General features: G+C 53.6%; 1 protein-coding gene across 5 annotated transcripts in view; it reads left to right on the top strand.

Moving 5' to 3' along the window:
• PHACTR3 (phosphatase and actin regulator 3) overlaps window positions 1-26,764 on the top strand; it is a 258,234-nt gene that overhangs the window by 150,736 nt on the left and 80,734 nt on the right. For all 5 annotated transcript variants that reach the window (XM_032257139.1, XM_032257138.1, XM_032257137.1 and 2 more), the window contains exons 2-4: window positions 9,863-10,024; window positions 14,379-14,456; window positions 21,554-21,736. In XM_032257139.1, coding sequence (XP_032113030.1) covers window positions 9,863-10,024; window positions 14,379-14,456; window positions 21,554-21,736 — 423 coding nt within the window. The remainder of the gene's footprint in view (window positions 1-9,862; window positions 10,025-14,378; window positions 14,457-21,553; window positions 21,737-26,764) is intronic.

Here is a 26,764-nt window from a genome sequence, read left to right as displayed (position 1 = left end):
CCATTATAAGCAGTGTGACTCCAAGACGCTTGTCAAATGGTCTCATTTTGTCCTTGGACAGTGTGACCCTTGTTCTGTTTTTATTGATCAGCACACCCAAAATATCATGCTCTTCAGTCATTACTTAAGAATTTTCTAGGGGTGGAGGAGGTCAAGCCAAGAACTTTTACATTTGGGAGATTGAAATCTATTTTTAAAACCTGGTGTTGGAGGTTCAGCCCCATCCTGATGGTCACTCTCTGAAAATGCCCAGCACTTTTCCTGTAGGTGGCTGACAAGCCACATGTCTTGTACCCTGGCCACAGGCAACTGGTTTTTCAGTGCTCAGTGCTTCCCTGTGAGGTTATTATGTTGCTTTCATGGTCAGCTTCTTCCTAGCCCTGGTTCTCCTTCCTCCTCCCAGGTGTTAGCAGTGTTACGGTCTGCTCTGCGTCACCTAGCACAGGGCTGGGTGAGGGGCGGAGCTGTCAAACAGGCTGTGGGGTTATAATCGAGGCTTTTATAGCAGATGACCTGAGTTCTAAGCCCCACTCTACCACTAACTAGCAAGTGACCTGGGGCAATTTCCACATCAGTGTGCCTCCATTGTCCTCATCTGTAATGTAGGTGATGAAAATAGTTCTCTGCTTGCTGGGGTTATGATGGGAATACACTGAGCAAATTCATGTTAGCTGCCCAGCACTAAGCATACTGCTCAGCAAGTGCTCTGCAGATGCTGCTGCTGGTGATGACTGATGACAAAAACAAACCTGCATATTCCTTGGCGCTTCCATATGTGTGAGTGTCCCATCCCCTGCCTTCCTGCCTTCAGCTTCGTTCCACCTGCAGTCTGCCGTCCCCACCAAGATTCCCTGTGGTCTTGTCACAAGGCTAAACTTGCTCCCAGCCCCTCCATGACTCCACATGGCCCCCAGGACTCTTATCAAGCCACACACAGCTCTTCTTGGTCAGGCCCTCACAGGCCTTCTCAAGCTCACCTCTGTCAACTCTGTTCCGTAGACCTTAAGCTCCAGCCTACGGGTTCTCAGGTTCCAGTGCACAGACTCATGCCAGCAAATTAAGAACACTAAGAACAATGCAGTTGGTTTTTCATTTACGAATGTGTAGTCAATTGTTTTTTAAGAGACAGGGTCTTGCTCTGTTGCCCAGGCTGGAGCACAGTGGTGCAATCATAGTTCATTGTGACCTGGACCTCCTGAGCGCAAGCAATCCTCCTGTCTCAGCCTCCTGAGTTGCTAGGACTACAGGTGTGCACCACCATACCCAGCTAATTTTTTTTTTCTGAGTTTTTGTAGAGATAGGGTCTCACTATGTTGCCCAGCCTGGGCTTGAACTCATGCCCTCCAGCAGCCCTCCTGCAATGGCTTTTCAAAGCACTGTTCCCAGGCCTAAAAATTGTCTCCTTTTTTTTTTTGAGACTATATGTTTGCTATTATGTGTAGTAAATGGTGATGACCGTAGACGATTGCTTTGTGTAATGTGTGTGAGTGTGTAAGTGTGTGTGTTGGTCATTACTGGCATGATGGACATTAGCATATCTGTGTGGATCCTGATTTTGTATGTGGAAATTTTACTGGGTTTCTAAGCCTTAGAGACTGGGACGTCAGACCTAGCTTCCCCGAATGACTTCCCATTCCCCAACACCAGGCACTGCCATGCATTTATGAATTTGCACTTTTTACTAAAGTCCTACTCAACCTCTAATACCCAACTCAGTTATCACCACCCGCCACCTCCCCTAGCTTCTACAGCCTTAGCGTTATCCCACCCCTGAGTGGGTGGGATAATTCAGCCTTGTGGCACGGAAGGACTCAGAGAAGAATTGGAAGCCATATCTCAGTCTTTTATTTGCTTCTGCTGTGGCTCATGTCACATTATGAGGTTGCCTTACACTTTCCGTTTCCTCTTTTCTCCTCCATAAACACATGAGCCTCATGCAGCGGGAAACAGCGGGCATGTTGGTGGAATTTACTGCTCTGTCGCAACTCAGAGCAGTCTTGTCACACAGCAGGCCCTCAGGTGATATGATGAATGGGTTTGTGAGTGAATGAATGAAACAATTATTTTCCAATATTGTTTGATAGAGATGGCACCTTTCTTCTCTAAGAAGTCAGCCATGCAGCACATGGCACTGGGGACCTAACCTCACTCCTCCAAAGATATGGGGCCTTCCTTCCAATATGTTTTGGGGTAAAGGTATTCTGTGAAATGGAAGGATAAGGTAAGATATCTTAGTGGATAAAAGATGGGGATAAAAAATACCCAATGTCACTACGGCATGGACATCAGTGTCAGATGGATGAGGAACAGACCCTGGCTTCAGCGTTTGGCAGCCCTTCGCTCCAGATTCACAGGTTAAGCAGGTGTTTATTTGAGCACCCCCTGCATGCCAGGAACCAGCAAAGATGCCAGAGACCCAGCAACAAGCATGAGAGTGACGGTTGTCATGGAGCTTATGTTTGTTCCCATGGGAAATGCAGATGACAGTCAGTAAATAGTGAATCCCAGGACACAATCTGAGAGTGATCAGAACTAGGATGGAAGGAAATATGAATAAAGGGACCAGCCCTGCACCAGGCATGGAAATTAGCCTGTAAGCTCTGTGAGGTCAGCTGCTGCGTCAGTCCTAGGACAGTTCTTGCCTCGTAGCTCTGTGTGGCTGTTGATGGGGGAAAGGGATGGAGCCAGTTTTCCAGGGACAAGTGTACCAGCTACTGTGAGCCTGAGAGAGGACTGGGAGAGGGCTGGCTGGAGTTGCCAAAGAGGCTGGAGCCTGCCCCTTGAATTGCAAGCATGTGACATCAGCAGGGCAGGGCCAGCTGCCCCATCTATCATCTGAGGACCTGAGGTTGTGTGTGGCACTTCCTCACACAGATGCCAGGTGTGAGAAACATTTCCCATTAATTAACCTCTAATGCCTCAGAGGTGGCAGAGGTGTGGCAGAACTTGGCACTGCTGTTACAGGGGCCAGGGAGGGGGACTACTAATGTGTTTTCACCTCCCAGAGTCTCTCCAATGTGAGAAGGCAGTTCCTCAGGAACTGCAGGGAGAGATGCGGAGAGAATTCCCGGAGCCGGGGGTGGGAGGTGCTCCCCATCTGTCCCTTCCCTCTGTGGACAGGTATGCATGGGCCACATGCACCCACCCACAGATGGTATCCTACCCATGCAGATGCACACCCACCCACGCCCATGCACGCTGGCTCCGCAGGTGCTCACCCACCCCCCTAGAGGTGCACACACACCCACTATGTGTACCTGCCCACCGGCATCCGCAGGCCACACCATGCCCTGGACCACCTCACCTGCTCCGCTGTGCACCTGCAGCAATGCACTCATGTTCTTTGCCCTTGGGTGGTTTGTAAGTTATTTTCTCCAGTGAGCAGCACTATTTTCAAGTTTCTCTTCTTGGGCAGAGAGTCATAGCTCTCACAAGCCTTCCCCTGGCACAGCTCTGGGCTTGAGCCACCCCAGGGAAGGCAGAGGGGAGAGGGAACTTCCTCCCAGGGAGATGTAGAGCAGCTCAGCCTGGGGCCCTTGGGCACGGGTCTTCCATCCCCTGGGGACACCTGAGCCCCTGGAGGGGCTGCTCAGACTAAAGCATCTGTTCTGGTCAATGCACTGGATTTTTGGTTTACGAGCAAATTGGGTCTTTTGAGCTGAAGACCCTCTAGTGGCTCCCTGCTGAATTCTGAATCAAGTTCAAGTCCCTGACCACGACCCTGCCTGCCTCTCCAGCACATCCGTGCCCCTCAGCCCCTGTTTCCCTCCTGCCTGGGACAGCCTGCCCCTTTCCCATCATAGCCCCTGTCCTATTCCCTGCTGGGGCAGCCCTCTGGAGCCCTCCCTGTCATAGTTGGTCAGTTGGCACCTACCCTTGAGGCTCCCCGAGCAGGACCTGGGTCCTGTCCTTCCTTGAGTCTGGGGGATCCTGGTTCAAGACCCTCTACATGTCCCCTGGCACGTACCTGAGCTGTTGTTGGCATTGGAGATATAGCTGCAAATATTCATCAAGGACCTACCATCAGGAGCTTCAGCTCGGGGTATGGGCAGGAGTAGACACAACAACAAACAAACAAATGAACGTGTGCATGCATGTGCGTGTGCATGTCTGTGTGTCTGTGTGCATGTGTGTGCATGTCTGTGTGCCTGTGTGTGTGTGCATGTCTGTGTGTGTGCACATGTCTGTGTGTGTGCACGTCTGTGTGTGTGCATGTGTGCATGTCTCTGTGTGTGCATGTCTGAGTGTCTGTGTGCATGTCTGAGTGTCTGTGTGTGTGTGTGCATGTGTGCGCATGTTTGTGTGTGCGTGTGTGTGCATGCACACCAGCTGATACCTGTGATGAGAAAAACAAAGAAGAAGGCAAGAGATCATGATAAGTGCTAACCACATGGGGTGAGCCAGGAGTTTAAATTCACACGTTTATTCATTGTTCATCTTCCGCAGGCAAGTACAGCCCCACAAAGGCAGGCATTGTCTCTTTTGTTCACCTCTGCACACCCTGTGCCTAGTAGAATACATGGCACATCGTTGGTGTCACTACGTATTTGTTGAAAGGTAGAATGAATGAGTAAGTGACTGAGTGAGTGAGTGAGCGAGTGAGTGAGCGAGCCAGTGAGTGAGTGAGTGAGCGAGTGAGTGAGCGAGCCAGTGAGTGAGTGAATTCTTAAAGGGAGAGAGGAGTGCAGTTTCCTCAGTGGCCAAGGTGCTCCCCTCACAGCCCTCAGCTCTGCTGTGAGGACCACTGTGCTTCAGAGACAGGGTGGGAACTCAGAACCTGCTCCAGCCGCTAGGGCAGAAGTGGGGGAGGCAGCTGATTAAAATAGTGATGGTGGTCGTCGTGGTCCTGGCAGCGATGATTGCAGGGAGGAGGAGGCACCAGCCCTCCTTCCCAACTTCCATCAGTGGAAAGTCACATATCTGCAGCAAGGGGTAGAGACTGTACCCCCCAGCAAGGCCCTGGCAAAGGGATGCAAGGTGGGGAGAGTGAGGTCAATGTTTCAACCTCCTGTTAGAAAGTAGCAGAGCCAGGAGGGGAGCCTGGGGTGCCTGGCCCCAGCCCCCGTGTTCTTCACAGCCACATCACACCGGCTTCCATGGCACATGGCAAGCACCAATGCACAGTACAGATGATGATGGGGGGCGGGGGTGCAGCAGAGCACAGAGAGCGTGCAAGTTTCATAATTAACTTGCATTTTGTCCTAAATGAGAAGGGAAGCCCCCTTGGGAAGGGGAGTGAGCAGGAATTGATAAGGTTAGAGTTCCATTTCTAAGAGATCAGATCACAGGAAGACCCGCTGAATGCCACTGTAGGTATCTGGGGCAGGGATGCTGGTGCTGGGCCAGGGTTGTAGTGATGCAGGTGGCAAACAGAGTGGGGTTCAGGGCCTGATCTGTAGTTTATTCCATGTGCTACTCCTTTTTGCCTTGGCTACTAGGAAGCTCAGGGCACACAGGCACTCTCCTTTGGAGTCCATGTGGTGTCTGTTGTGAGGACCACCTAACTCCATGATGCTGTGGCCCTGAGCAGACCCTGCTTCCTCCAGACCCCTCCCAATACTTCCTTCATCCTGCAGCTGTGTGTGTGTTCCTGGTGACTGCTGCCAATCCTTTGTGAAGGAGGTGAGATATAAATAAAGCAATGATAATGCTCCATCCTCATCTCCTCTCCTCATCCCTGGGGATCTTTGTCTTCATCTTCAGCTGAGCTTGGAGGCTTGGGGAGACCCAGCCCATCCTTCCTTGTGTGCCAGGAATGCACAGAACAGCTGGCTCTCCCAAGGCCACGTGGACTTATAGTCCTGCTCCCATCTGTAGGCATCTGTAGGCAGATGAAGGAAAGGAGAGGATGAAAACATGAATGCATTGTCTCTGAGAAGAGAAGGACCCCTCTACATCCCTCTGCCTCCTGTGGCCTTGGGGAGAGGGTGGCTGGGAGGATCTGTGGTTGATCAGTGTTCTGCAGTGGCCCTGGTTCCACACATTTCCTGGGCTCCCACTGGGTACCAGGCACTATGTGCTGGGGTCACCCCCAAAACACAGTGGAGGATGCCATTGCTATAGCTTCCTTAATGGTATGCAGAGCCAGAGGGAGGAGTCCTCAAACAAGACATTCCTGGGCTTGTCTTTCCCCACAGGGCTGCTTTGTGGAGCAACTGTGGACACAGCACCTAGCACGGTTAACACTTGTATTAGTCCATTTTCACAGTGCTATAAAGAGGTGTCCCTAATAAAACAAAAAAGAACTGCCCAAGACTTAATAATTTATAAAGGAAGGACAGTTCAGCATAGTTGGTGAAGCCTCAGGAAACTTACAATCATGGTGGAAGGAGAAGGTGAAGCAAGGCAGCAGGAAGAAGTCTCAAGAGAAGGAAGATGAGCCTGTTACTGAATCATCAGGTCTCATGAGAACCCACTCAATATATGAGGACAGCATGGGGGAACCAACCCCCGATCCAGTCACCTCCACCTGGTCTTTCCCTTGACATATGTGGATTATGGGGATTATAATTCAGAATGAGATTTGGGTGGGGACACAAAGCCTAACCATATCAGCACTCTATTAGTAACACCTGGAGAGAATGGCCTCATGTCCTGACCCACCTGGGGTGGCCCTGGTTTATCCTCTGGTCTTGGTGTTCCATCCCTCCGTGTTCTGCTTTTGGTCCCCTTGATGCATCTTAGGAAGGTGAGAGGGGTCTCTGGAGTCAGGGTGCTCAAGGTCCTGTCCTGCCATGGCATTTCCCAGCTTTGTGACCAACAACAAAATGGTTCAGGGCTCTGATTCTCAGTTTGTTCACCTGTAAAATGGAAATAAAACTGAATGACCTCTAGCTCATAGATTTATTGTGAAGGTAAAATAAGGCAATGTCTTCGGATAGTTCCTGTCCCCGCACAAGCAGTGACCAGCATTGACTCCATCATCATTATTCCATTTATATGGTAGAAATTCCTACAATAGAATGTTCACCAAACGTTGCCGGCACTGGCATGGTGTGTTAATCAGTGACTGCAAAGTCTAGACACGTGGGTATTATTATTTTACGTGGATGATCACATGAACTATGAATAAACTGTGTATTGTGGATGTTTATCTTTGTTTCCAGATTGTTTTGTATTTTAACTTTTTTAGAGACAGGGTCTCCCTCTGTAGCCTGGGCTGGAGTGCAGTTGCAAATCATAGCTCACTGCAGTCTTGACCTCCTAGGCTCAAGTGATCCTCCTGTCTCAGACTCCCAAGTAACTACAGGCAAGTGTCACCATGACTAATTTTCAAAATTTGTTTTTGTAGTGGTGGTGTCTCTCTGTGTTGCCCAGGCTGGTCTCGAACTCTTGGGATCAAGTGATCCTCTATCCTCGGCCTCCCAAAACATTAAGATTACAAGCAAGAGCCGCTGCACCCGGCCTTTCCAGATGTATGGCCACATTGAGTCCTCCCCTCAACCTTACCAATCAGGGATGATTATCATAGTGTATTTTTTTAAGATGTGGAAATCAGGGCTCCAAGGTGCCGAGTGGCTTACCCAAAGGCCCTGAGCTAGAGACAGGTGCAGCCCTTTGGAAGCCAGAACTTGTGGAAGTTCTAGAGGCTGTCAGACAGGCCGCCTGTCACTGGGGTCACAGAGGTCACTGCCATGTGGGACATTGGGCCCTCAGGTGCTGCCACACATGGCTCTTCTCCAGGCTGAGCACTGCAGAGCCCAGATTCAGAGCAGGCTATCCTGGGCCTCCATGGGGCAGCTGGTTGCATGCATGGGGTGCCTTAGGGGGGAAAGGTGGGGCGTAACCCCTTCCCTGGATCTGAGGGGGCCTGGTCCATCATAACCCCCTGCCCCTTGGATGCTGGTGATACCCCTTCCCCTCCCAACACTGGTGGCCTCCCTCTCTGTCCTCTCTGACAATGGTAACCTCTTTCCTCAGGTGAGCCCTCCTGTTAGCCACTGCCCCCAGCCCTTCTCCCAGCATGTTGATGCTTCCTGGGGCTCTCAGGTCTGCATAAGCTCAGGGCTCCCAGCCCCTTCCACAGGCAGCAGCAAGGCAAATTCACCTGCTGGCTGTGGAACTGACCATGTGCTGACCGTGGTGGCTGAGCAGGTGCGGGTGTGTATGTCCAAAGGGTGAGGGGTCGTGGCGGAGGTCTGGGCTCCTGTGCCAGCAGCTGTGCTGGGGAGCACCTCGAGTCTGCGACCTTCCACCCCAGCGATACTGGGAGGCTCAATTGGAGCCTGCTTGGGACTCAGGTCCTTGTTGCTTCCAGAAGAAAAGTCCCTTCACTGTCCCAGGAGGCATTTGGGGCAATGTGGTCATTTATTCTCAGTCCTGCCTAGGCGACAGCCTGAACTCTGGTCTATGCTGTGACCACAGGATGGAGGTGACACTGGCTTACTTTGTGAGCTTCTCTAACTTTACCATTTTGTTAGTTGCATTTTGTTTTCATTCTAACTAATCTTTCTTACAAGGTAACACACAGCGTGTGCTACAGAAACAGCTTATGAAACACACTCCCTCTTTCCCCCGCGTGCCAGCAGCCAGGGCTCCCCACTTCTTTTTTTTTTTTTTTTTTCTTTTTTTGAGACAGAGTCTTGCCCTATCACCCAGACTGGAGTACAATGGCGCGATCTCGGCTCACTGCAAATTCTGCCTCCAGGTTCAAACAATTCTCCTGTCTCAGCCTCCTGACTAGCTGGGATTTCAGGTGCCCGCCACCACACCCAGCTAATTTTTGTATCTTTAGTAGAGACGGGGTTTCACCCTGTTGGTCAGGCTGGTCTCAAACTCCTGACTTCATGATCCGCCCACCTCGGCCCCCCAAAGTGTTGGGATTACAGGCGTGAGCCACGGTGCCCAGCCCAAGCATTCTCTATTTCTTTGGGGAGTCCACAGACATATTCTTTGCATACACCACTGTGCGCCTGTGTACTATCCCTGTTCACACACTGGTGGCATGTGCCGTGTGAATTTGTGCACTGGGGTTTTCTTTGGCCTGTGTTTCAGATCAGTTTCCTGTTCGTGCATGGAGATCACTTTCTTTCTTTCCACGTCTGCACACAGGCCATTGACAGGATAGACGATGACTTACCTAGTCCCCTGTGGACAGGCATGTAGGTTGCTACCAGTCTCTGCTGCAACAAACAGCACTGCCATGAGCTTCCTGGGACATTCACCTTCACACATCCCAGAGTCTACAAACATGGCCATTTCATGGACAAGGAAGGGGTCCTAGGAGTGTTTCTTCCTTCTGTCTGCTCACAGACTTGCTCTACAGCTGTTCACTCAGAATTCTCACCGGCCTGGCTCTGTGCTGGGATCCAAGGCTGCCCCAGGCCTGGCCTCTGCCCCAGGAGAGGAGACAGCCTGGTGGGAGAGCAGGCAGGCAGAAGTCTTTGAGGCTCCTTGGTGCCTGCATAGGGTAGCTTCATGGGCATAACACAAGGGAGTGACCCTGTCTGGGACAAGAGGAAGGTAATGACTCTGGAGGAAGTCATATTCAGTGGAGGAGCTGAAGTTTATGAGGCAGAGAAGCGGGAGGGAGGACAGCATGGGTGGAGGGCAGAGCATGAGCTGGCAGCATTTCATCCTGGAATTAGGGACATCTTCACGTTACATGACAAAAGGTGAGGGCTTCTGGTGGCCCCGAGTGGGTCGCAGGAGGGAGGGTCTCACAGAGGGAAATTCAGCGCACGCTGCTGAGCTGCCGCTACTGTGGGTGCCCCCTGGCCGGTACAAGTCCCAGGCTCTCTGTGGTTCTGACAACCCTCCTGGAGTCTAGGCTTTAGGGGATCACTGGTGACCCCTCAGGGGGAGAGGGGTGGTCGCCTTCACCCCCAGGAGTCATACAGGTTTGGTGGTTTTCATATTCCAGATGAGATGGACCAAACGCCTCCGGCGCGTCCTGAATATCTGGTCTCAGGGATTCGAACTCCCCCTGTGAGGAGGAACAGCAAACTGGCCACCCTGGGCAGGATCTTCAAACCCTGGAAATGGAGGAAAAAGAAAAACGAAAAACTGAAGCAGACCACGTCAGGTAAGGGCCTGGTGACAGGTGTGGGCAGGCTCTGGCTGGGACCAGCGTCCTTGTCATGGTGCTGTGGCCCCTGCTGATCTGTGACTTCCCGGCCCCTGCAGGGGAGGGGCAGACTGTGCTCCCTGGCCTGTGATGGCCTGGAGCCACACAAGTTCCCCCGCTGGCTCCACCTGGCTGCCCCGAGGCCCTGTGGTGGGGTTGGCACCAGGCACCCCATGGGGGACGCTCTGCCCAGACCCTAAGGTGCCCACAGGTCCCCTGGGACCTAACAAGTCCCTGTTCAAAATGAGGCCTCTGACTCATTTAGGGCTGGCTGGGCCGAGACACTGGCCTTGGAGCAAGCTCTTGCTCTCTGGCTTCACTTGGGCGGCGAGCCCCCAGCCACGCCACACCCACAGGGCCTCACCTCCCACACATGCAATCTCATTTGGAGGATGCTGGGGCCTGGGTCCTGCCCCCACAGATTTGAGTTTAGTTGGCCAAGAGCCCCTGGGTGACTCAGGGTCGAGGCCCCCAGTTTGGCCTTGACACCTCTGGGCCTCACTTCTTCCTGAAAGACAGAGGCTGCTCCCTGGCTCCTAAGCTCTCTTAGCATGCCTGTCCCTACACCCTCCCACCAAAGCGCCCAGAAGGTTCCACTCACCTCCTGCACCCTCACGCCCTGTCAGCCCTGGCTCTGTGGGAAGCGGGGTTGTGATGGCTGGTCCTGTTGCCTCTGCCTCCCTGGAATCCACCCTGGGAACTGCAGCTACGAGGCTGAACCACGGATAGGGTGGACCCAGGAAGTGATGATGGGACAAGCAGGCACATGGCGGCAGGGCACGGCCCTCAGCACTTGGCACGAAGGAGCCAATTCAACCCTCAGAACCTCCTGCTAGGCCAGCGCGCTCCCAGGATACTGCCCCATCATAAGGATGGAGAACAGGCCCAGAGAGCAGAAGTCACTCATCCAGGGTCACACAGCCAGCAGGTGGCAGGGCTGGGGCTTGAATTCTGGCAGCCCGGTGTGCTGGCTCCTCAGCCTGGGCTCTGTGGATGGCAGTGTTCTGAGAAGCAGAGCCCGAGGAGGTGGCATCTCCATCCTAGGACCCTGCCTCTGAGCCAGACCCTGTGAGCAACCCCTAAAAGCAGTGAGTGAGGGAGCTGCTGATGTGGCATCAGTGCTGGGCTTCGGGAACCAGGCCTGGCGAGGGCCTGTCTCAGGCTGTTGCCTCGGGTGGTCCCTGGGGCCCCATTTCCAGCTCTAAAGAGGCACAAGCTCTGGGGCTTTGAGAACAGGGGAGGTGAAGGCCAGGCGTTACAGCGCCCAGGCCCACGGCAGGGGAGGCAGCCAGCACCGACAGCAGTCCCCCCAGTCATGCTTTTGTGGGTGTTTCACAAAATTATTATTTCGACCACCCAAGAAGTTGATAGATAAAATTCTTGTCAAAATGAAAACAGAACAAGCATCATCATTCAGCAAATCTTGAGCACCTCCTGTGTGCCTGGTACCAACAGCAGGGGCCCAGGCCCGGCTCACCTAGAGCTTTCCGCAGAGTAGGGAGTCGAGTGACAAACTGTGCAAGCCACCAATGAACCAGCACGCCGGTCGTGATGGACTCCCTCGCTGCATGTGAAGCTCAGCTAGGCGGGCCGCTTCCATTGGCTCCCTGCGTCTGGCGGGGCCCCTCACACACGCACAGCACCGAGGGGCTCTTTGTGCTCCAGGCTGGATGACAGGACCACTGAGCAGGCCCTGGGGTAGAAATGAGCAGGGCGGGTACTGCTTTGGACCCAGTGGTCTGAGAAGACCCAGGTGAGGAGGCTGCATTGAGCTGAGATGTAATTGGCTCATTGGGAAAGGCAGGGAAAAGCATCGTCACGGCAGTGGGAACAGCCCTTGCAAAGTGCCAAGCTGGAGAAGGCACATCTGTGCAGCAGTGAAAGGCCAGGGGGTGGGGAGACTGGAGCAGAGTGACCTCTGTGACCTCGGGTGGGTCTCTGACATTCCCCAGGCCCAGTGCCCACCCACCCCACCGCCCCCCCTCCCCCCACAACGATCCCCCTCCTCTCCCTACCGCTGTGGGACTGGAAGGCTGAGGTTTGTCTCCTGAGGATTCCAGGCTCTTTGGCCTACTCCATGATGTGCTGTGTGAGTTCACCATCAAGATGCTTTGGGGCCCCTGCATGAGCTCTGGGGGTCTCGGGGTGATTACCAGCAGTACCCCCACCAGCAGGACCATCCTTCAGGCGTTTGGAAATTTGAGGAACAGTGCTGCGTTTTGTTTACTTATTCCAAACCACTCTTTTCTCTTAAAGCGGGGGTGTTGGTTGTTTTGGCTTGTCAAATTCCTGATTTCACGGGCATCACTGGTTAGGACGAGCTGAAGTCAATGCAAAGATGATTGAAAGAGAAAGATGTAGTGAACAGCGGTTTTGGCAGGCGAGGCTGGGGGAACCCACCGAAGCTGGCTCTCAGGGGCTGCAGGGTGGGAGCGGCAGCTTAGTCCGTGCCTGCAGCAGCAGGCGGCTCAGAGCCACTCAGCCACTCACACGCTGCACCACCTTTACAAGCTGCACCGCCAGATGCCCCCATCCCTGAGATGAGGAGGCTAGACCCTTGCAGCTGCCAATTTGGGTCATGGGGAAGTCCTCAAGTCAGTGCAGGCAAAGACCTGCCATGTCTGGGGCTGGCTACCATGGGCACCGCCTGCTGCTGGCCTGGGGATGGACGAGGTCCACTCAGTGCTCAAGGCCTCCACCCCTGATCTTCCAGCTGTTTTGTGAGTCTGGCTGTAGCCTCTTTGCTGACACTCCCGAGGTCAGCATTCACTTTGTCAATTTTATCCACAATTCTGGCACCTGGAAATTGGCTTGGAAATTGGGACCACGGAAAGGAAATTCTGTTCTCTCTACCCCAAAATGCCCCCACCCTGCTGTGTTTAGGTTTCTCTATTTGTCCTTTGGCTTTAGGGTAAATATCCTTGGGGAAGCCACCCTGGAGGTCAAGGAGGGGATGGGCTTCCCCAGACAACTGCCCTCTCCCACCAGTCCCCCACCCTGGGCCTGACTTATCCCTCTTCACCCACTTTCTAGACACTTGCCATCTGTCCTCCTGCAAGTGCTGGCCTCAGGCAGAGACTGTGCCTGTTTTGCTCACGGCAGAATCTCCTGTGCCTAACATTGTGCCTGGCACGCAGTAGGTGCTCAGTAAACATGTAAGGGGTTTCCACAGATTGAACACCTGGTCACCATGGCCTGTCCCCGCAATGGAGCCCATGCCTCTGACCACGAGGCTGTGTGGGTTCTGCCCTCTGTGACTCCCCGGCACCCAGCTCAGCACTTGGTACATAGCAGGTCCTTGGGAAATACTTCTGAATAAGTGGAATCATTCCATTGCCAGTGCCTGTTTGCCACCTGCCTCCCCTACTGGACGTTAAGCTCAGCCAGGTGGCTGACTCTGTCCGTCCCCTGGCACCTGGCAGGGCCCCTTGCATACACACAACACTGATGGGCTCTTTGTGACCCAGGTTTAATGGCAGGCACTCTGCATCTTTCAAAGAAAGGGTTGAAGTGGTTACGTAGTCTTACATTTGGAAATTGGGGCTCACCCATAGGCAAATAGTTTTCCTGACAGTTAGAAGGAAAATGATGATATAGAGCAGCCCAAGGCCTGCCTGGGAGTGGGAGAGAATGGGAGAAGGTGGGGTGAGTCACCCACGTTTTTTGCTTCGGGTAGGGGAGGCAGGAAGGGCTATTCCGAGGAGGAATTGACAAAGATTTGGCAAATTAGGGTTGGTGGAAGGGGATGGGGGCTGGCCTCCCCACTTCTTGTCCATGTGGTAGATTCTTCCGAAGCTTTTCACCTGGGTTTATTGGAAGAAGCTCTAGTGGGACAGCCGCACAGAAGGATCACATCCATTAGTGGATATTAACAGTGGCCAGGAGGCACTTAGCAAAAGCTAACAGGAATCACAGAAAAGGAGTCCAGGGTGTTGCGGGCAAAGGAGGGGGTGCTTTCCTTGATTGGTAAGTTAAGGAGCATTTGATGAAGGGTAGGAATGGATGGTGGGAGCTAGCTTAGAGAGGGACGTTCTGTGTGGAGGGGCTTTCCAGATAACTCACATAAATGATCGCTGTAGAGTATCTAGTATGTGCACTACTATTGCTTTTTGGCTGTGGTTTATGTGCATTGCTGAGCAGAGTGCTTGGTAAGAAAGTTGGGCCTTGCCAGTGGACCAGGCCCCTAACCCCAAGGTGCCTGCTAGCTCACTGTTTTTGGTTGGTAAACTTAAGCCTGGCATTGGCTATGGCTTGGACAGGGCCCGGTGATACCTTCGCCCAAGACTTATCTGTGTGTTTGTGTGTTGGGCAGCGCTGGAGAAGAAGATGGCCGGCAGGCAAGGCCGAGAGGAGCTCATCAAGAAGGGGCTGCTGGAGATGATGGAGCAGGGTAAGTGGGACCCCTCCCTGCTGGAGATGATGGAGCAGGGTAAGTGAGACCAGTCCCTGGTTCATAGGGACACAGTTCTGGGAATGCAGAATGGAAAGTCTCATGTGAACCCAGGAAGCCTGTGAGAGACAGAGTAGAATCAGAAGAGGGCCGTGTTCAGATGAAGCCTGCAAGGTTGGAGCAGTGGCCCACGTCAGGAGCCATTCCACTGGTCCAGCCCCCAGGGGCGTGGGAAACCCCATCGCTGAGCTGAAGGGCTCCCTGTCATGGGTAGGACTCCTCCCCAGGGAATGTCTAACTGAGCTGGATGTACACAGCAATGTTTTTTTCAGCATTAACTTTTTTTTACATATTCACATTTCAGTCCTCCATTTGGGGAAATTATTTTTAATTCCACTGTCATCTACTCCCACTACCACCATGTATGAAGCACTCAGGACATGCTGGGGCTAGGTGGGGCATTCTGCACACCCTGTCTCACTGGTCTCCCCAGCATCCCTGTGGAAGGGTGCAGCGGTTTTACCATTTGCAGATGAGAAGTGTGAGGGTCTTGGTGGTGACTGCCCCAAGTCTTTGGAGCCTGAGAGCAGAGACGCAGAACCATCCTGGTCTCTTGGTCTCTGGTCTGGAGAGTTTAATCTCAGTGGTGTCTACACAGTCACCTTTGTTTCAGTCTTTCAGAAAGGCCAGTTGTTATCACTCATGCAATTAACTCAACAGAGTTCTTGAATTCCCAAGTCTTTCTCTTTGTGATGGATGCCTGCAGGTGTGAGGCCCGGGACTTGGATGCTGACACCAGCTCTTGGTGCTTTCCGGTTCTCTGAGAGGCTAAATCTTGGTTAGGAGGTTTCACAAAACCTCGCTGCCTCTGGAAGACTCTCTGGAGCTGGACCAAGCGCTTGGCTCCTGATTTAAGGAATCTGGCCATGCACAGCCAATTTCCTGAGGCTTGCATGAATATATTGAATTCCTCTCTCCCCGCTTCAGCCTTAAAATATTACTAGTGTTTTTGTAATTTGGCCCAAATATCAGGAATTAGGAAGGAAGCTCATGAAATAAACGAATCCAGATTTTATGCAGCAGGCCTGTCAGTGCACAAACCTAATTGTGGGCCCAGGCCTCTGTCATCATTTCCCTTCTTTAGATTCAAAGAGTGAAGTATTTTGATGATGCTATTTTTAGGGTAAATCTACATGGGAAATTGCTTAATACTGATCATAAAACCTAAGTACGAGGAAATCTCGGTGTCAAGTCCCGTGCCGTTCAGATGTTTAACGCTCTGTTGCGACACTCAGATTTGCAGAATACTGTTGCCGGGCTGGAAATCTGAAGGATTTTAATCTGGACGGGAAAAAAAAGTGCCCAACTCTGGCGTTTTGAACATGTTGCCAACAAGCCTGACTTTGGATCTTAGGGAAGGAGAAAGGGAAATGAAAACAGTGCTAAGGCCTTTTCTCATCTATTCTAAAAAAAGAAAATTACTTTTGTTGCGTAAAGAATAAGTATCTAGATTTGATTCCTCTCAAAAACGAAGCTATCATTTGAATAATTCAAGGGGAAAACTTCTAGGAGAGTTGGCTTTCTTTTCACTCTGAATTTTTGCAGATGGTTTTGTCTGATGAACTCAGAACAGAGGCTGGAGATGCATGCTTGGCCGTGGCCAGGCTGACGGCGTGGCTGTCACCCGGCTGTCGTGGGAGCCTGCTCTCTGGTTTTCCCAAGTCTGAGGGCAACATCACACACCTGCAGTCTCACAGAATCACTTCAGATCAGGGTCAGCAAACCTTTTCTGGAGACGGTCAGATAGTGCCCCGGAAGGGGCCATGCAGTCTCTGTTGCAACTACTCATCTCTGCTCTTGCAGCACAAAGGCACCCCGAGACAAAACATGCATGAGAGGGTGTGGCTGTGTCCCAAGAGAACTTTATTTATGGCCACTGGCCTTTGAATTTCATATAATTTTTATGTGCCACAAACTATTATTTTTCTTCTGATTTTGTTCTTTCGTCAGCCGTTTAACGATGCCACATCCAGGTGGTGGTCTGGATCGGCCCACACTGTGGTTTGCTCATTTCTACCTTCCATGCTCTCCCGCTAAATGATTATGGACCAGGAACTAGAGTGGCGTGAAACAGTCTCTTTCCTTGAAAGGGAAAATGCACTCCCAAACTGATGCCACGACCTTTTATTGTGGGCCCACTATGTTCCAGGGTCTGTGCTAGCTGCTGATCATACAGGTGAGCAAAATACTCTTCTGAATGCACACCCAGTGAGGCCATTAGATAACCCCACACAGAGCCAGCGGCTCACAACCTAGATGAGCGTGGTGAAGAACATGAGACAGGACCTGACCTGGCCCTCGGGGGCCGGGAGATGTTTGAGTCGGGTCTAAAGGTGGGCAGGAGGCCCCTCGCTGGTTCTCAGTTTGTTGCATGTTAGGATCACCTAGAGAGCTTTAAAAACCCTCGACCGCTCAGGCAGCAGTTAAATTAGACTCGCTGGGCGTGGAACCCAGGCGGCAGCGCCTCCTCATTCTCCACAGCTGATTCCAACTTTGATGCCAGAAGGTTGAAAAGCCAAGAGACCGAGGGAGGCGGGTAGTGGCTTCTAGCCCACGGGAGCAGCAGGTGCTCGCAGTGGAAGAAACCTTGAGATGGCGTTGGGCTGGAGGAGAGGAGGAAGGAGGAGGAAGCAGGAGAGGGAGAGGGGTTTGGGTCAAGAGGCCTCTCGTCTTCCTGCCCGCACACCGGCTGGGAGGCAGCAGCAGGACCACGCCGCGGCAGGAGCCTGGGGCCGCCACGGGGCGAGTGAGTGGGGTGTGCGAGGAGCCCGAGTGTCTGCAGGGAACCGTCAGGGACGGGGCAGCAGGGGCTGCTCTGGGAGGGGACTTGCTGTTGACAGCCGCCTCTTCTGTGCCGCTTGAGTCCTTTCCTGCGTGCCACCTGCAATCAACCCGTAATCAGCGTGGTAATGACAGGGTGCGCGCTGAGGCTGGCCGCAGGCTCGGTCCTTCCCTGCGCCGCGGTTTCCAGCCTTCACCGGCGTCAGAAATGCCTTTTTCACTGGGTCGACCTGAGGTCAGGCCCCGTCTGTCCCGAATCGTCCTCTTCCAGGGTGACTGGGACCGTTGGCGGTGGGTGTGCAGCTCAGGGGAGGACCCGGAGTGAGGGCCGCTGCTCCAGGGTAGGCACGCCGCGCGGCCGCCCCTGCCGTGGGCGCGAGGGCGCGAGGGCTCTCCGGGGTGACGGGCGGCGGTGCCTTCCTGGCTTTGGGGTGAAGGAACCCGCCGGCCCAGCCGCTGCCTTCCGCGCTGGCGGGGACGAATCTGCAGCCGCGGGCGCCCTCCTGTGGCCCGCCAGGCTCGGGAGCCTCCCCGCAGGGTGGCGGGGACTTCCCGCGGGACAGGCCCTGTGACGCTGCGGGAGGGGACTGCAGGGACCCCGGAGCCCCCCGCAAACTCACATTTGAACTTCCCTGGCCAGGACAAACACCAGGAGTGCCCTCGGCCCTGCACGCACGCCCGTGCATACACGCCAGACACCCTGGAGCTTGCCCGGACGCAGGTGGGCAGCCTGGTGGAGTGAGCTGGGCTCCGGGCAGGGCCTGCAGAAGAGAGCCCACCAGCACCCTGGGCGGTGAGGCAGCATCCAGGGCACGAGTTTGCTTCCCCACGGCGTGTTATTTTATGATCGATGGTCCGTTTTATGAACCACTCTGACCCCATCCGCTCCCGTTCCTGTGACTTTAATCATCAGCTAGGACCTAGGAGGGACCCTGCTGGTGGCATTATTACGTTATTAGATGTGTGCAGTGGGGCCACCTGTGTCCTGGGTGAGGGGAGAGCGACCCCTCTGCTGACTTCACTGTATCTTCCACCCTCCTCTGAGATGTCAGTGACCAAGCAAGGCCAGACCCAATCTGGCAGGAAGGACCCCCTTCCCCAGCCCCCTCGCCCTGTTCCCCAGCCTAAGTTTCTCTGTGCCAGACACTGTTTATGTTCTGAATGACTTTCCTCCATCTCCCTGTATGCGTTGACTTGGCATTTTCTTAAATAATTTAAGGAATTTCATACCCCCTCACTGGGTATAAAAGAAGAGAGTTTGTTACCCTGTGCTGTGTTCAGTGACCTGAGATTGACTAGGCATTCTTTCCTCAGGGAATTAACGACAAGTCAAGCCTGTCTGGTTTCCATGTGGTAGGAATGCTGAGGGACACGTGTCTGCACGTGTGCACATATGTCCACCTGCGTATGCTTGCACAGTGCGCATACGTGTGCCGTGACTGTACGCGTGTGTGCCTGTGTGTGTGTCTAGGAGTGCGTGTGCATATCTGTGGCACGTTCCCCCTCACTGTGGCTGCTCAGGCGCACTGCTCTGCCTTCCCCCCCTTGCACCCTCAGAAGGAGCGTGGCCGGGGGGAGGCTGACCTTCCAGCCAGAGGACGGGGGCCTGGGCTCCCACCGCTCGCTCCCCGCACCAGTGTTTCTTAGCAACAGCCCTGCCACCAGGGCTATTTTGGGAGCTGTAACTTTTTATTGAACATGATTATGAGCTAGAGCTCTGGGCACAGCCCAGAAAAGTCCTGCAAGGGCTGCTGAGCCGCAAAAGCAGGGAAGGCTGTAGGACTGCAGAGGGCCTGGTGCTTTTTCTGAGTCTGGAGACCTCTGGCCCTTCCAGGTTTGGTGCCCTGATCTTATGGTGGTGGTTATGATGATTTTGTTGATAATGGTGATGATGGAGGTTTCCTTATTAACAGCAGTGGCAGTCCTGGCAGCAAAAGTTCTGTGCGTTCTAAGGTTTTGTGTCCACAACTGCAAGTGGCAGGTGGCAGCCTTGCCTGTCACATGGGGTGGGTGTGAAGTCAAGCTGGCAGAGCCCCGTGCTCCCCCGCACCGGCTCTCACGTTCCCTGTGTTGCCGGGGCCGGTGAGCTGTGCTGTCACCGGTGCATGTTGAGTGCGAGTAAGCCAGTCACGAGCAGGGCTGATTGCAGTTTTGAGCTTTGTGGCATCTAATTTTGTCTAGTTGGTGCGCTCTCTTGGCTTGTATCTGGGTTGGTGGGCTCTTACAGCTCAGGGTCGAATGTGGTTCAGGACCTGTTTTTATGTGGCCTTTCAGCTAAGAGTGTTTTTTAAATGGAAAGACTTTTATATAAATAAAAAAAGAATCGAGGAAGAGTTGCAGCACGGGCGACATGGCACGTGGCCCACAAAGTCCAGCATATTCACCATCTGCCCCTGTGGGAAGAGGCTGCCAGGCTCGCCTGGACCTCTGGGCAGCTGACACGGCTGTGTGGATGAGATCGTCCAGCCCCAAATCTCCGGACTTCTGGCGCAGCTGACCTTTTCATTTACCCAGAGGAGCCACGTGCAGCAGAGGGAATATGACCAGCAGCTATGATGAGGTCGAATCTCTCCAGGGTCCCAGGCAGGAAATGGGTCTGGCATGAGTCCTGGTTGTGGTGGGGACTCCGTGGAGGGAGAAACGGTTCTGTGCTGAGCCTGCTGTTAGCAGATGGGCCCAAAGGTGCAGGCCAAGGGGCTAGGTCACCCTTGTCACCCTCCTCTCATCATTAGAAACCATCACCAACAAGAACAATGACAGAAAGCATGGGTACTCCATGCCAGACGCATTCTATACCTTAGCTTTGTTCATTCTCAGTGTTGCCATGAAGCAAGCAGAAATATTATCCCCATTTTATAGATAAGGAGACTGAGATCCAGAGGAATTTGCTGTTTGCGCACCAAAAACAGCATTTGCTTGCTGTTTGTCCAAACAGGACAGTTTCAGGAGTGAAAGGGACACTGTTGAGGACCCGGACGGCAGGTGGGAATCAGGACTGACAAGGGCCTCTGGACCCTGGCCCTGCGGTAAATGTTCCCTCCTCCTTCCAGTGCCAGGATGGGAGGTGTGTGGGAGGAGGCCGGCTAGCGTCCCCACACGGCCACCTCATGGCTGTGTCAACGTGTGCAGGTCATACTGCCCTTTGCACTGGGCCTCCAGGAGCCACTATAGGGATTGAGGGGAGTCCTGCAGGGCCAGGTGAAGGCTTCGGGTCTGGGTTTAACATACATCTCGGTGACGCGACTGTGCCTGGCTGGCCCAGGGCCCTGACATCCTGCCGTTGGGTAACTGGGCCATTTCTTTTGCATTCTGAGTGCTGAGCCCTTCACCAATAAGGTGTGACCCCAGGGATAACAGGTCAAGGACGAGTCCCTCGGAGGCTGCAGCAGGCAAGCGTCAAGAGAGGGGAAGCTCCGGGCCTTTCCTTACACCCTGCAGTGCCTGCTCTTCTGGGAAGGTGCCTGTCAGACCTGGGGACTCCCGGCCCTGTGTCCTCTCCATCCATGGGTGTGCCCTCATTCCTGGGCTCATGTGCTGTGTGTGATCTTCTGCATAGCCTCAGGCAAGGACTGTATCTTGTTGCCAGGGCCTGTCACAGTGCCAGACGTGTTGTGGGTGACCCATACATGCCTCTTTAATGGCTGGCCGAGGGTCGAACGGTGGGTGCAGAGCGAATTGCTTCTCTGCGGCCACAGCAACCCCTGCGTCTGGGTAGCCTACACAATCACCATTTGTCGTCCTCTGTCTGGGTTGGCCTATGATCTGCCCCATGTGTCTGCTGACTCCGGCCAGCCACCGGGCATGTCCTCAGGGCAAGGGTCCAGCGACACAGGAGGGACAAGCAGGACCATGCAGGCACTTCTCATGCCATTGCTGATCATACCTGCTGTGTCCCATCGACCAAAGCAAGACACAAGGCAGCGCCCGGAGCAGAGTGGGGCTACCACAAAGGTGCATGACAGTGGGTGTGGACGTGGCTTGGGGACGCTGCGCAGTCTCCTACAGATGTCACAGGAAGAGAGGGCACACGGAGTGGAGTGTCAGAGCAGAAACCAGGCTAGGTGTGCTGAGGTGCCCAGGGCTCCCCTGGGGAAAGTCTGGACTTGGAGAAGGACTCCTGGGGTGTGTAGTTGGGGGAGAGGGTTGGGGAACTGCCCAGAGCCTGAAATAAATACTTCTCAGAAAGACTCTTGGGATGATGGAAGGGATGAAAGAAGGGAGGTGCAGGCCTGGTTGACAGCTGCATTTCCTTGCAGATGCTGAAAGCAAAACGTGCAACCCTGATGGAGGACCCCGATCCGTGCAGAGTGAACCACCTACTCCCAAGCCGGAGATGCCGACTTCAGAAGATGCCCAGCCCGGAAGCCCCTCGGCCACTGGGACGGACCAGGTCTCCCTGGATGAGCCACTGTCCTCAGCCGCCCACTTGGACGATGCAGGTACTGGCTGGAGATGGCACGGGTTGAGTTTCTAGGATGGCCATTCGTCCCCACTGGTGCCCCTGGCTATAGCTTAGGCAACAGCCCTCAAAGAACATTGTTCTCAAGAGACCCCGGCCCATGCTCCAAGCGCTGCCATGCTGTGCTGCCTGGCTGGCTTGAAGTGTTTGCTGGAGCATTTTTCTCTGCTGTCTCTTTCCAAGTCTGGCACAGCCAACTAATGAAGGTGCTTAACGATTTTCACCTCCTTTTCCTGGCACACCCCCTCCCCTCCCAGGGTGTCTTCGAATTTCACTGGGACCTTCTAGGCAGGAAAGTGCTCTCTAGAAGGGCAAGTGCCCAGTCGGGGGATTTTGGTGGCCCTAAAACAAAGGGGTAGGACATAGGGTTGAGGGACTTTCCTGTGGCCTAAATCCCGCCGCAGAGGGCCTCTTTGCCCAAGAGATGCTCGGGTCCCCACGTGCGCCCATTGCCTGGGAGCTGACCAGTGCTGATGCGGACTCTGCATGCTGTGGTCTGTGCAGGGCTCTTCCCGCTGCTGCTTGAGCGGAGGTGGGCTTGGTGCATTGCTCCAAGCCTCAGTTTCCCTCTGTTAAATGGGAAAAGTAATGGGCCTACGTCAGGGCTGTTTGGAGGGCGGGAGGAACTTAGCATAGTGTCTGCTGTGTAGAGTGACTATTGTCAAAGGCAGTAGGGGCATTAGGGAGTGGTGGTGGTTTTTATTTTAATTGAATAGACCAGGGTACTCCCAAGGATAGGGGAGAAGGAGGGAAGGATAGAGGGGAAGAAAGCAGGAACCAGCTGCAGAAACCCGTGGGTGCTTCACCAGCTCCTCCTGCTCCTCTCCCACCTGGAAGAGCCGTTCTTCTGGAGCGTCACTGTTGACCTGGAATCCCGTTGTCTCATAAAATTTCAGGCTATAAACAAGCCTCGCACAGTTTGGGGTGGGCAGGTGAGCGCATTCCTCTGTGAGTGTGGGAGGTTGGAAATCCAGCCCCAGGATAGCCGGCTGGGCTTCTGCTTCAGAACAGGGGAACACCTAATCTTCCATGCCCATGCTTCCTTCTGCCACACAAGGGTGACACCCACCCCCTCGCAGGCCATCCTCTCCAGCGTCCACAGCATCCCTGTGGTGCTAGCAGGCACCTGCCCAGAGCCGTGCTCAGCCCTCCTTCTGGGTGGCTGGCTGTGTCTCTCCAGTTTCACATGCCTTGGAATTTGGGGTCTGAGAGTTGTGGCTCCTGGAGGTCTGACACAGAGGCCCCCTCTACACACACACACACACACACACACACACACACACACACACACACACAGGTCCACACACACAGAGGCCCCCTCTACACACACACACACACACACACACACACACACACACACACACAGACACACACACAGAGGTCCACACAGAGGCCCCTATCCACACACTCACACAAACACACACACACACACACAGGTCCACACACACAGAGGCCCCTATACACACATACACACACACACACACACACACACACACACACACGTCCACACACACAGAGGCCCCTCCACATACACACACAGGTCCATGCACAGAGGCCCCCTCCTCACACACAGGTCTCTCTGTGCCCCAGGTGTCTGATGTTGGGGCTGGCGTGGTTCTTAGGCTGAGCAGAGCCTGGCCTTCCTGCTGTGGTGTGGACCCTGCAGCCAGCCCTTGTGCGTGGCCCTCGAGCCTCCCCGAGGGAGGCAGGGCTGCTGTGCCCAGCCCGTGCTGGGCTCATGCTGCCTGTCAGTGGTTTCTGTAGCTCAGCTCTGGGCCTGGGCCTGCTCCCTCAGCATTCTCTTCTGACCTCAGACACACGCTCTCGCTCTATCTCCAGATGGTGGGTGTGGGGATGGGTTCCTGAGAGCAGTGTGTGTCTGTTGAGATTATGGATTTGTATCAAGGACCCTCTCCTGGGTGAGGCATGCTGGGGGGCCTGAGGAGGAGTGGGAATCGGGAATCAGCTGGCCAGAGAGTGAGGTGGGGAGCGTCCCAGAAAGGGGAATAACATGGGAAGACGGGACAGGAGCACACATGTTTTCTCTAAAGCGCCAGAGAGGAAAGAGCGTCAGCTCTGCAGGCTGGAGGTGTCTGCCGAAGCCACTCTACTCATAGATGACAGAAGGGTGGGGCTCTTGTCATTGGAACTTTATGGATTGAAACCAGCCCAGGGCCTGGTGAGGTGGGTCATGCCTATCATTCCAGCACTTTGGGAAACCAAGACAGGAGAATCGCTTGACCCTAGGAGTTCAAAGCCAGCCTGGACAGCATAGCATGACTTCATCTCTATGAAAAAGTTTTGCTTTTGGGCTTTTGGTTTGAATTAGCCGTGTCTGTGGGTACACACCTGTAGTCCTAGCTACTCATGAAGCTCAGGTGAAAGGCTAGCCCGAGCCCTGGAGGTCGAGGCTGCAGTGAGCAGTGATTGCACCACTGTACCCCAGCCTGGTGACAGAGCCAGACTGTGTTTCAAAAGAAATTAAAATAAAAACAACCCACCGATTGGAGAGAGGGAAGAGGCCCAGCAGGCTTTCCCGAGGGCAGCTGGAACCCACAGGGTTGGAGAAACAATTGGCTTTGCTTTGTAGGAAGCTCTCTGCTGCTGACCGGGCAGGGCCTGGGGCCAGGGAGCCTGACGGAGCAGCGTGTGGTTCCCAGGGGGACCGTCTCATTCCTGACTTCCCCGGTGTGAGTCCTGTGCCCCTGGGGCTCGTGAGATGACTTCATGTGAATGGCACATGGACAGACAATGAGAAAACATTATTAATGTTTAATTAATAATGAAGATGTTTAATTAAACAATAATGAAAACACTTTCAGTAATTAGGGCAAGTGGTATTGGCTTCTCATTTTGGGCAATAATAGAGATTTTCTTATAGAGATAAAAATGTGAATTCACTTAAAGTAAAATCTAGCAAACAAAAGCGTAGAAAGTACGGAGGAATGTCCAAAATGCCTAAAGCAGGAGCCACAAGCCTGGTTTGAGGAAGGCCGTTCCATTCCTTAGGGATGTAGCTGGCTTATTAGCAGTTAGTGACATTTGTCATCAAGCTGGGGATAACAAGAGCTGACACAGGTGGCTGCCAGTGTGCAGGGTCAGGAGCATGCACTCTCATTAGCTCATCTAGACCTGGAAGCGGCCCCCAGGGGTCTCACGCCCGTGATAAAAGCCTGGCACACAGGTTGAATAACTGGTACAAGTGACTGGAAACAGGGCAACGTCCTCGACATGAGGCCCACCCGGGTTTGAGGCACACGGCTGAACTTGCTGAGCTTCGGGGCCATGGGCAAGTGACTTAGCCTCTCTGATTCTGTTTAATCGACTGTAAAATGAGGATAATAATCACTCTGATCTCCCAGGATTGCTAAAATTAAATGAAGTGATCCCCAGGAAAGACATACCTCCATCTTAACACACACCGAGCGCTCGGGAAGCACTGCGGCTACTGCAGCTTCACCGTTACTCATCATCATCTTCATCTGTTGTCTTCATTGTCAAACCAACCCTTGGAAAGGGACGCACTAACGCACAGTATTTAGCTGCCTACAGATGCTCCCTGAGAGCCCCTGTCTCTAGCAGCACGTGTGTTTCGGGATGTGGGGCCACCTGCAGTTTGCTTTTAAGCTGGGACAACCCCGAGGCCTCATCCAGCCCTACAGGTGTGGGACCCTGCAGCAGGGACATTGCCCACCTCCACAACACCAGGGCAATGTTTAGAAGCTTGGCCATGAACAATACCCCCAAAACAGGTTGTAACGTTACACAGAGACCTTAATACGCTACTGAAAAAATTGCCAGCCAATGTTTAAAAATCAGGGGTGTTTGCAGAAATCCACATGTGCGGTTTCTTTTCAGTTGTTAAAGTTCAGGCCCCCCTGGGTTCCTGTTCCCACATAGCCAGGGTCACTGGTGCTAAGCAGGGGTGTCCCTGTACATAGGCCTGGCCCTTTGAGGGTTGGAGTTTGCAACCCCTTCCATGAAGGTTGAGAGCCTGGTCTTTGGCACCAACCCCTGTGTTACTGACTTCATCTTCTGCTCTTTGGGCCTTGGAATTTTGTGATGGAACAGTTACGGCAACATGAGTGGTTGAAGCCTGAGGCCGCTGTGAGGCAACGTGGTCCTCGGTCTCCAGTTTCTACTGCAGAGCTCAGGGGTCCAGCTGTTTGATGCTGTTTGTCTGATGCTGTCTGCTCTCTTCCCACGTTCTGCACCTCAGCACCCTGGGGAGCGGCCCACATCTGGGCCCAGTCACTCTGTGTTGTGGGTAATTCCATAACAGACAGATGTCATCTAATGGCAGACAAAGCCAGATCCTCGAGTGGCAAATGTGTCATGTGAGTGCTGGAGCCTGGGCCCTGCTTCTCTCCTTGACCTTGGACAAGTTCAGGGAAACTTCATATGGGCCCAGAACGTGGTGCCCCATGGGTGATGGTCTATACCTGTGGGAGCCCCTGGGGTCTCTGCAATGGTGCTCACTGCCATCCTGAAAGGTGAGCTGCTTTCTCTTAAAAAACAAACCTCCCTTGAACTTTGCTGTGGATGGGGAGAGAGGTCATCAACAAGCACAAGGGGCTGTCCTGGGTCACTCCTGGCACTCAGGTGGCAACATCCAGGCCTGGGGCTGCTGCTTCCCCGTGCCCCAACCATGACGAGTGTGGTTGGAAGGGGATACATCTGAATATTGCACATCTCTCGGGAGGAGGACACTGTCAATGATTTTTGACCATTATTTTCCTTGAACCTTTGTTTTGGCCATTTGGGTTGACTTTTTGTGTTTGGGGTGATTTTGCTTTGCTTGGTTTTGTTTGGATGGTGCTTGATATGGTTTGGCTTTGTCCCCACCCAAATCTCATCTTGAATTGTAGCTCCCATAATTCCCATGTGTTATGTGGGAGGGATCTGGTGGGAGATGATTCAATCATGAGGGTGGTTTCCCGGTACTGTTTTCATGGTAGTGAATAAGTCTCATGAGATCTGATGGTTTTATGAGGGGGAGCCCCTTTTG

Source organism: Sapajus apella, unplaced genomic scaffold (assembly GCF_009761245.1).
Source record: "Sapajus apella isolate SASKATOON/1434 unplaced genomic scaffold, GSC_monkey_1.0 scaffold96, whole genome shotgun sequence".
NCBI lineage: Eukaryota > Metazoa > Chordata > Mammalia > Primates > Cebidae > Sapajus > Sapajus apella.
Note: the sequence above shows the minus strand (reverse complement) of the source record. Positions and strands in the feature narration are given on the sequence as shown.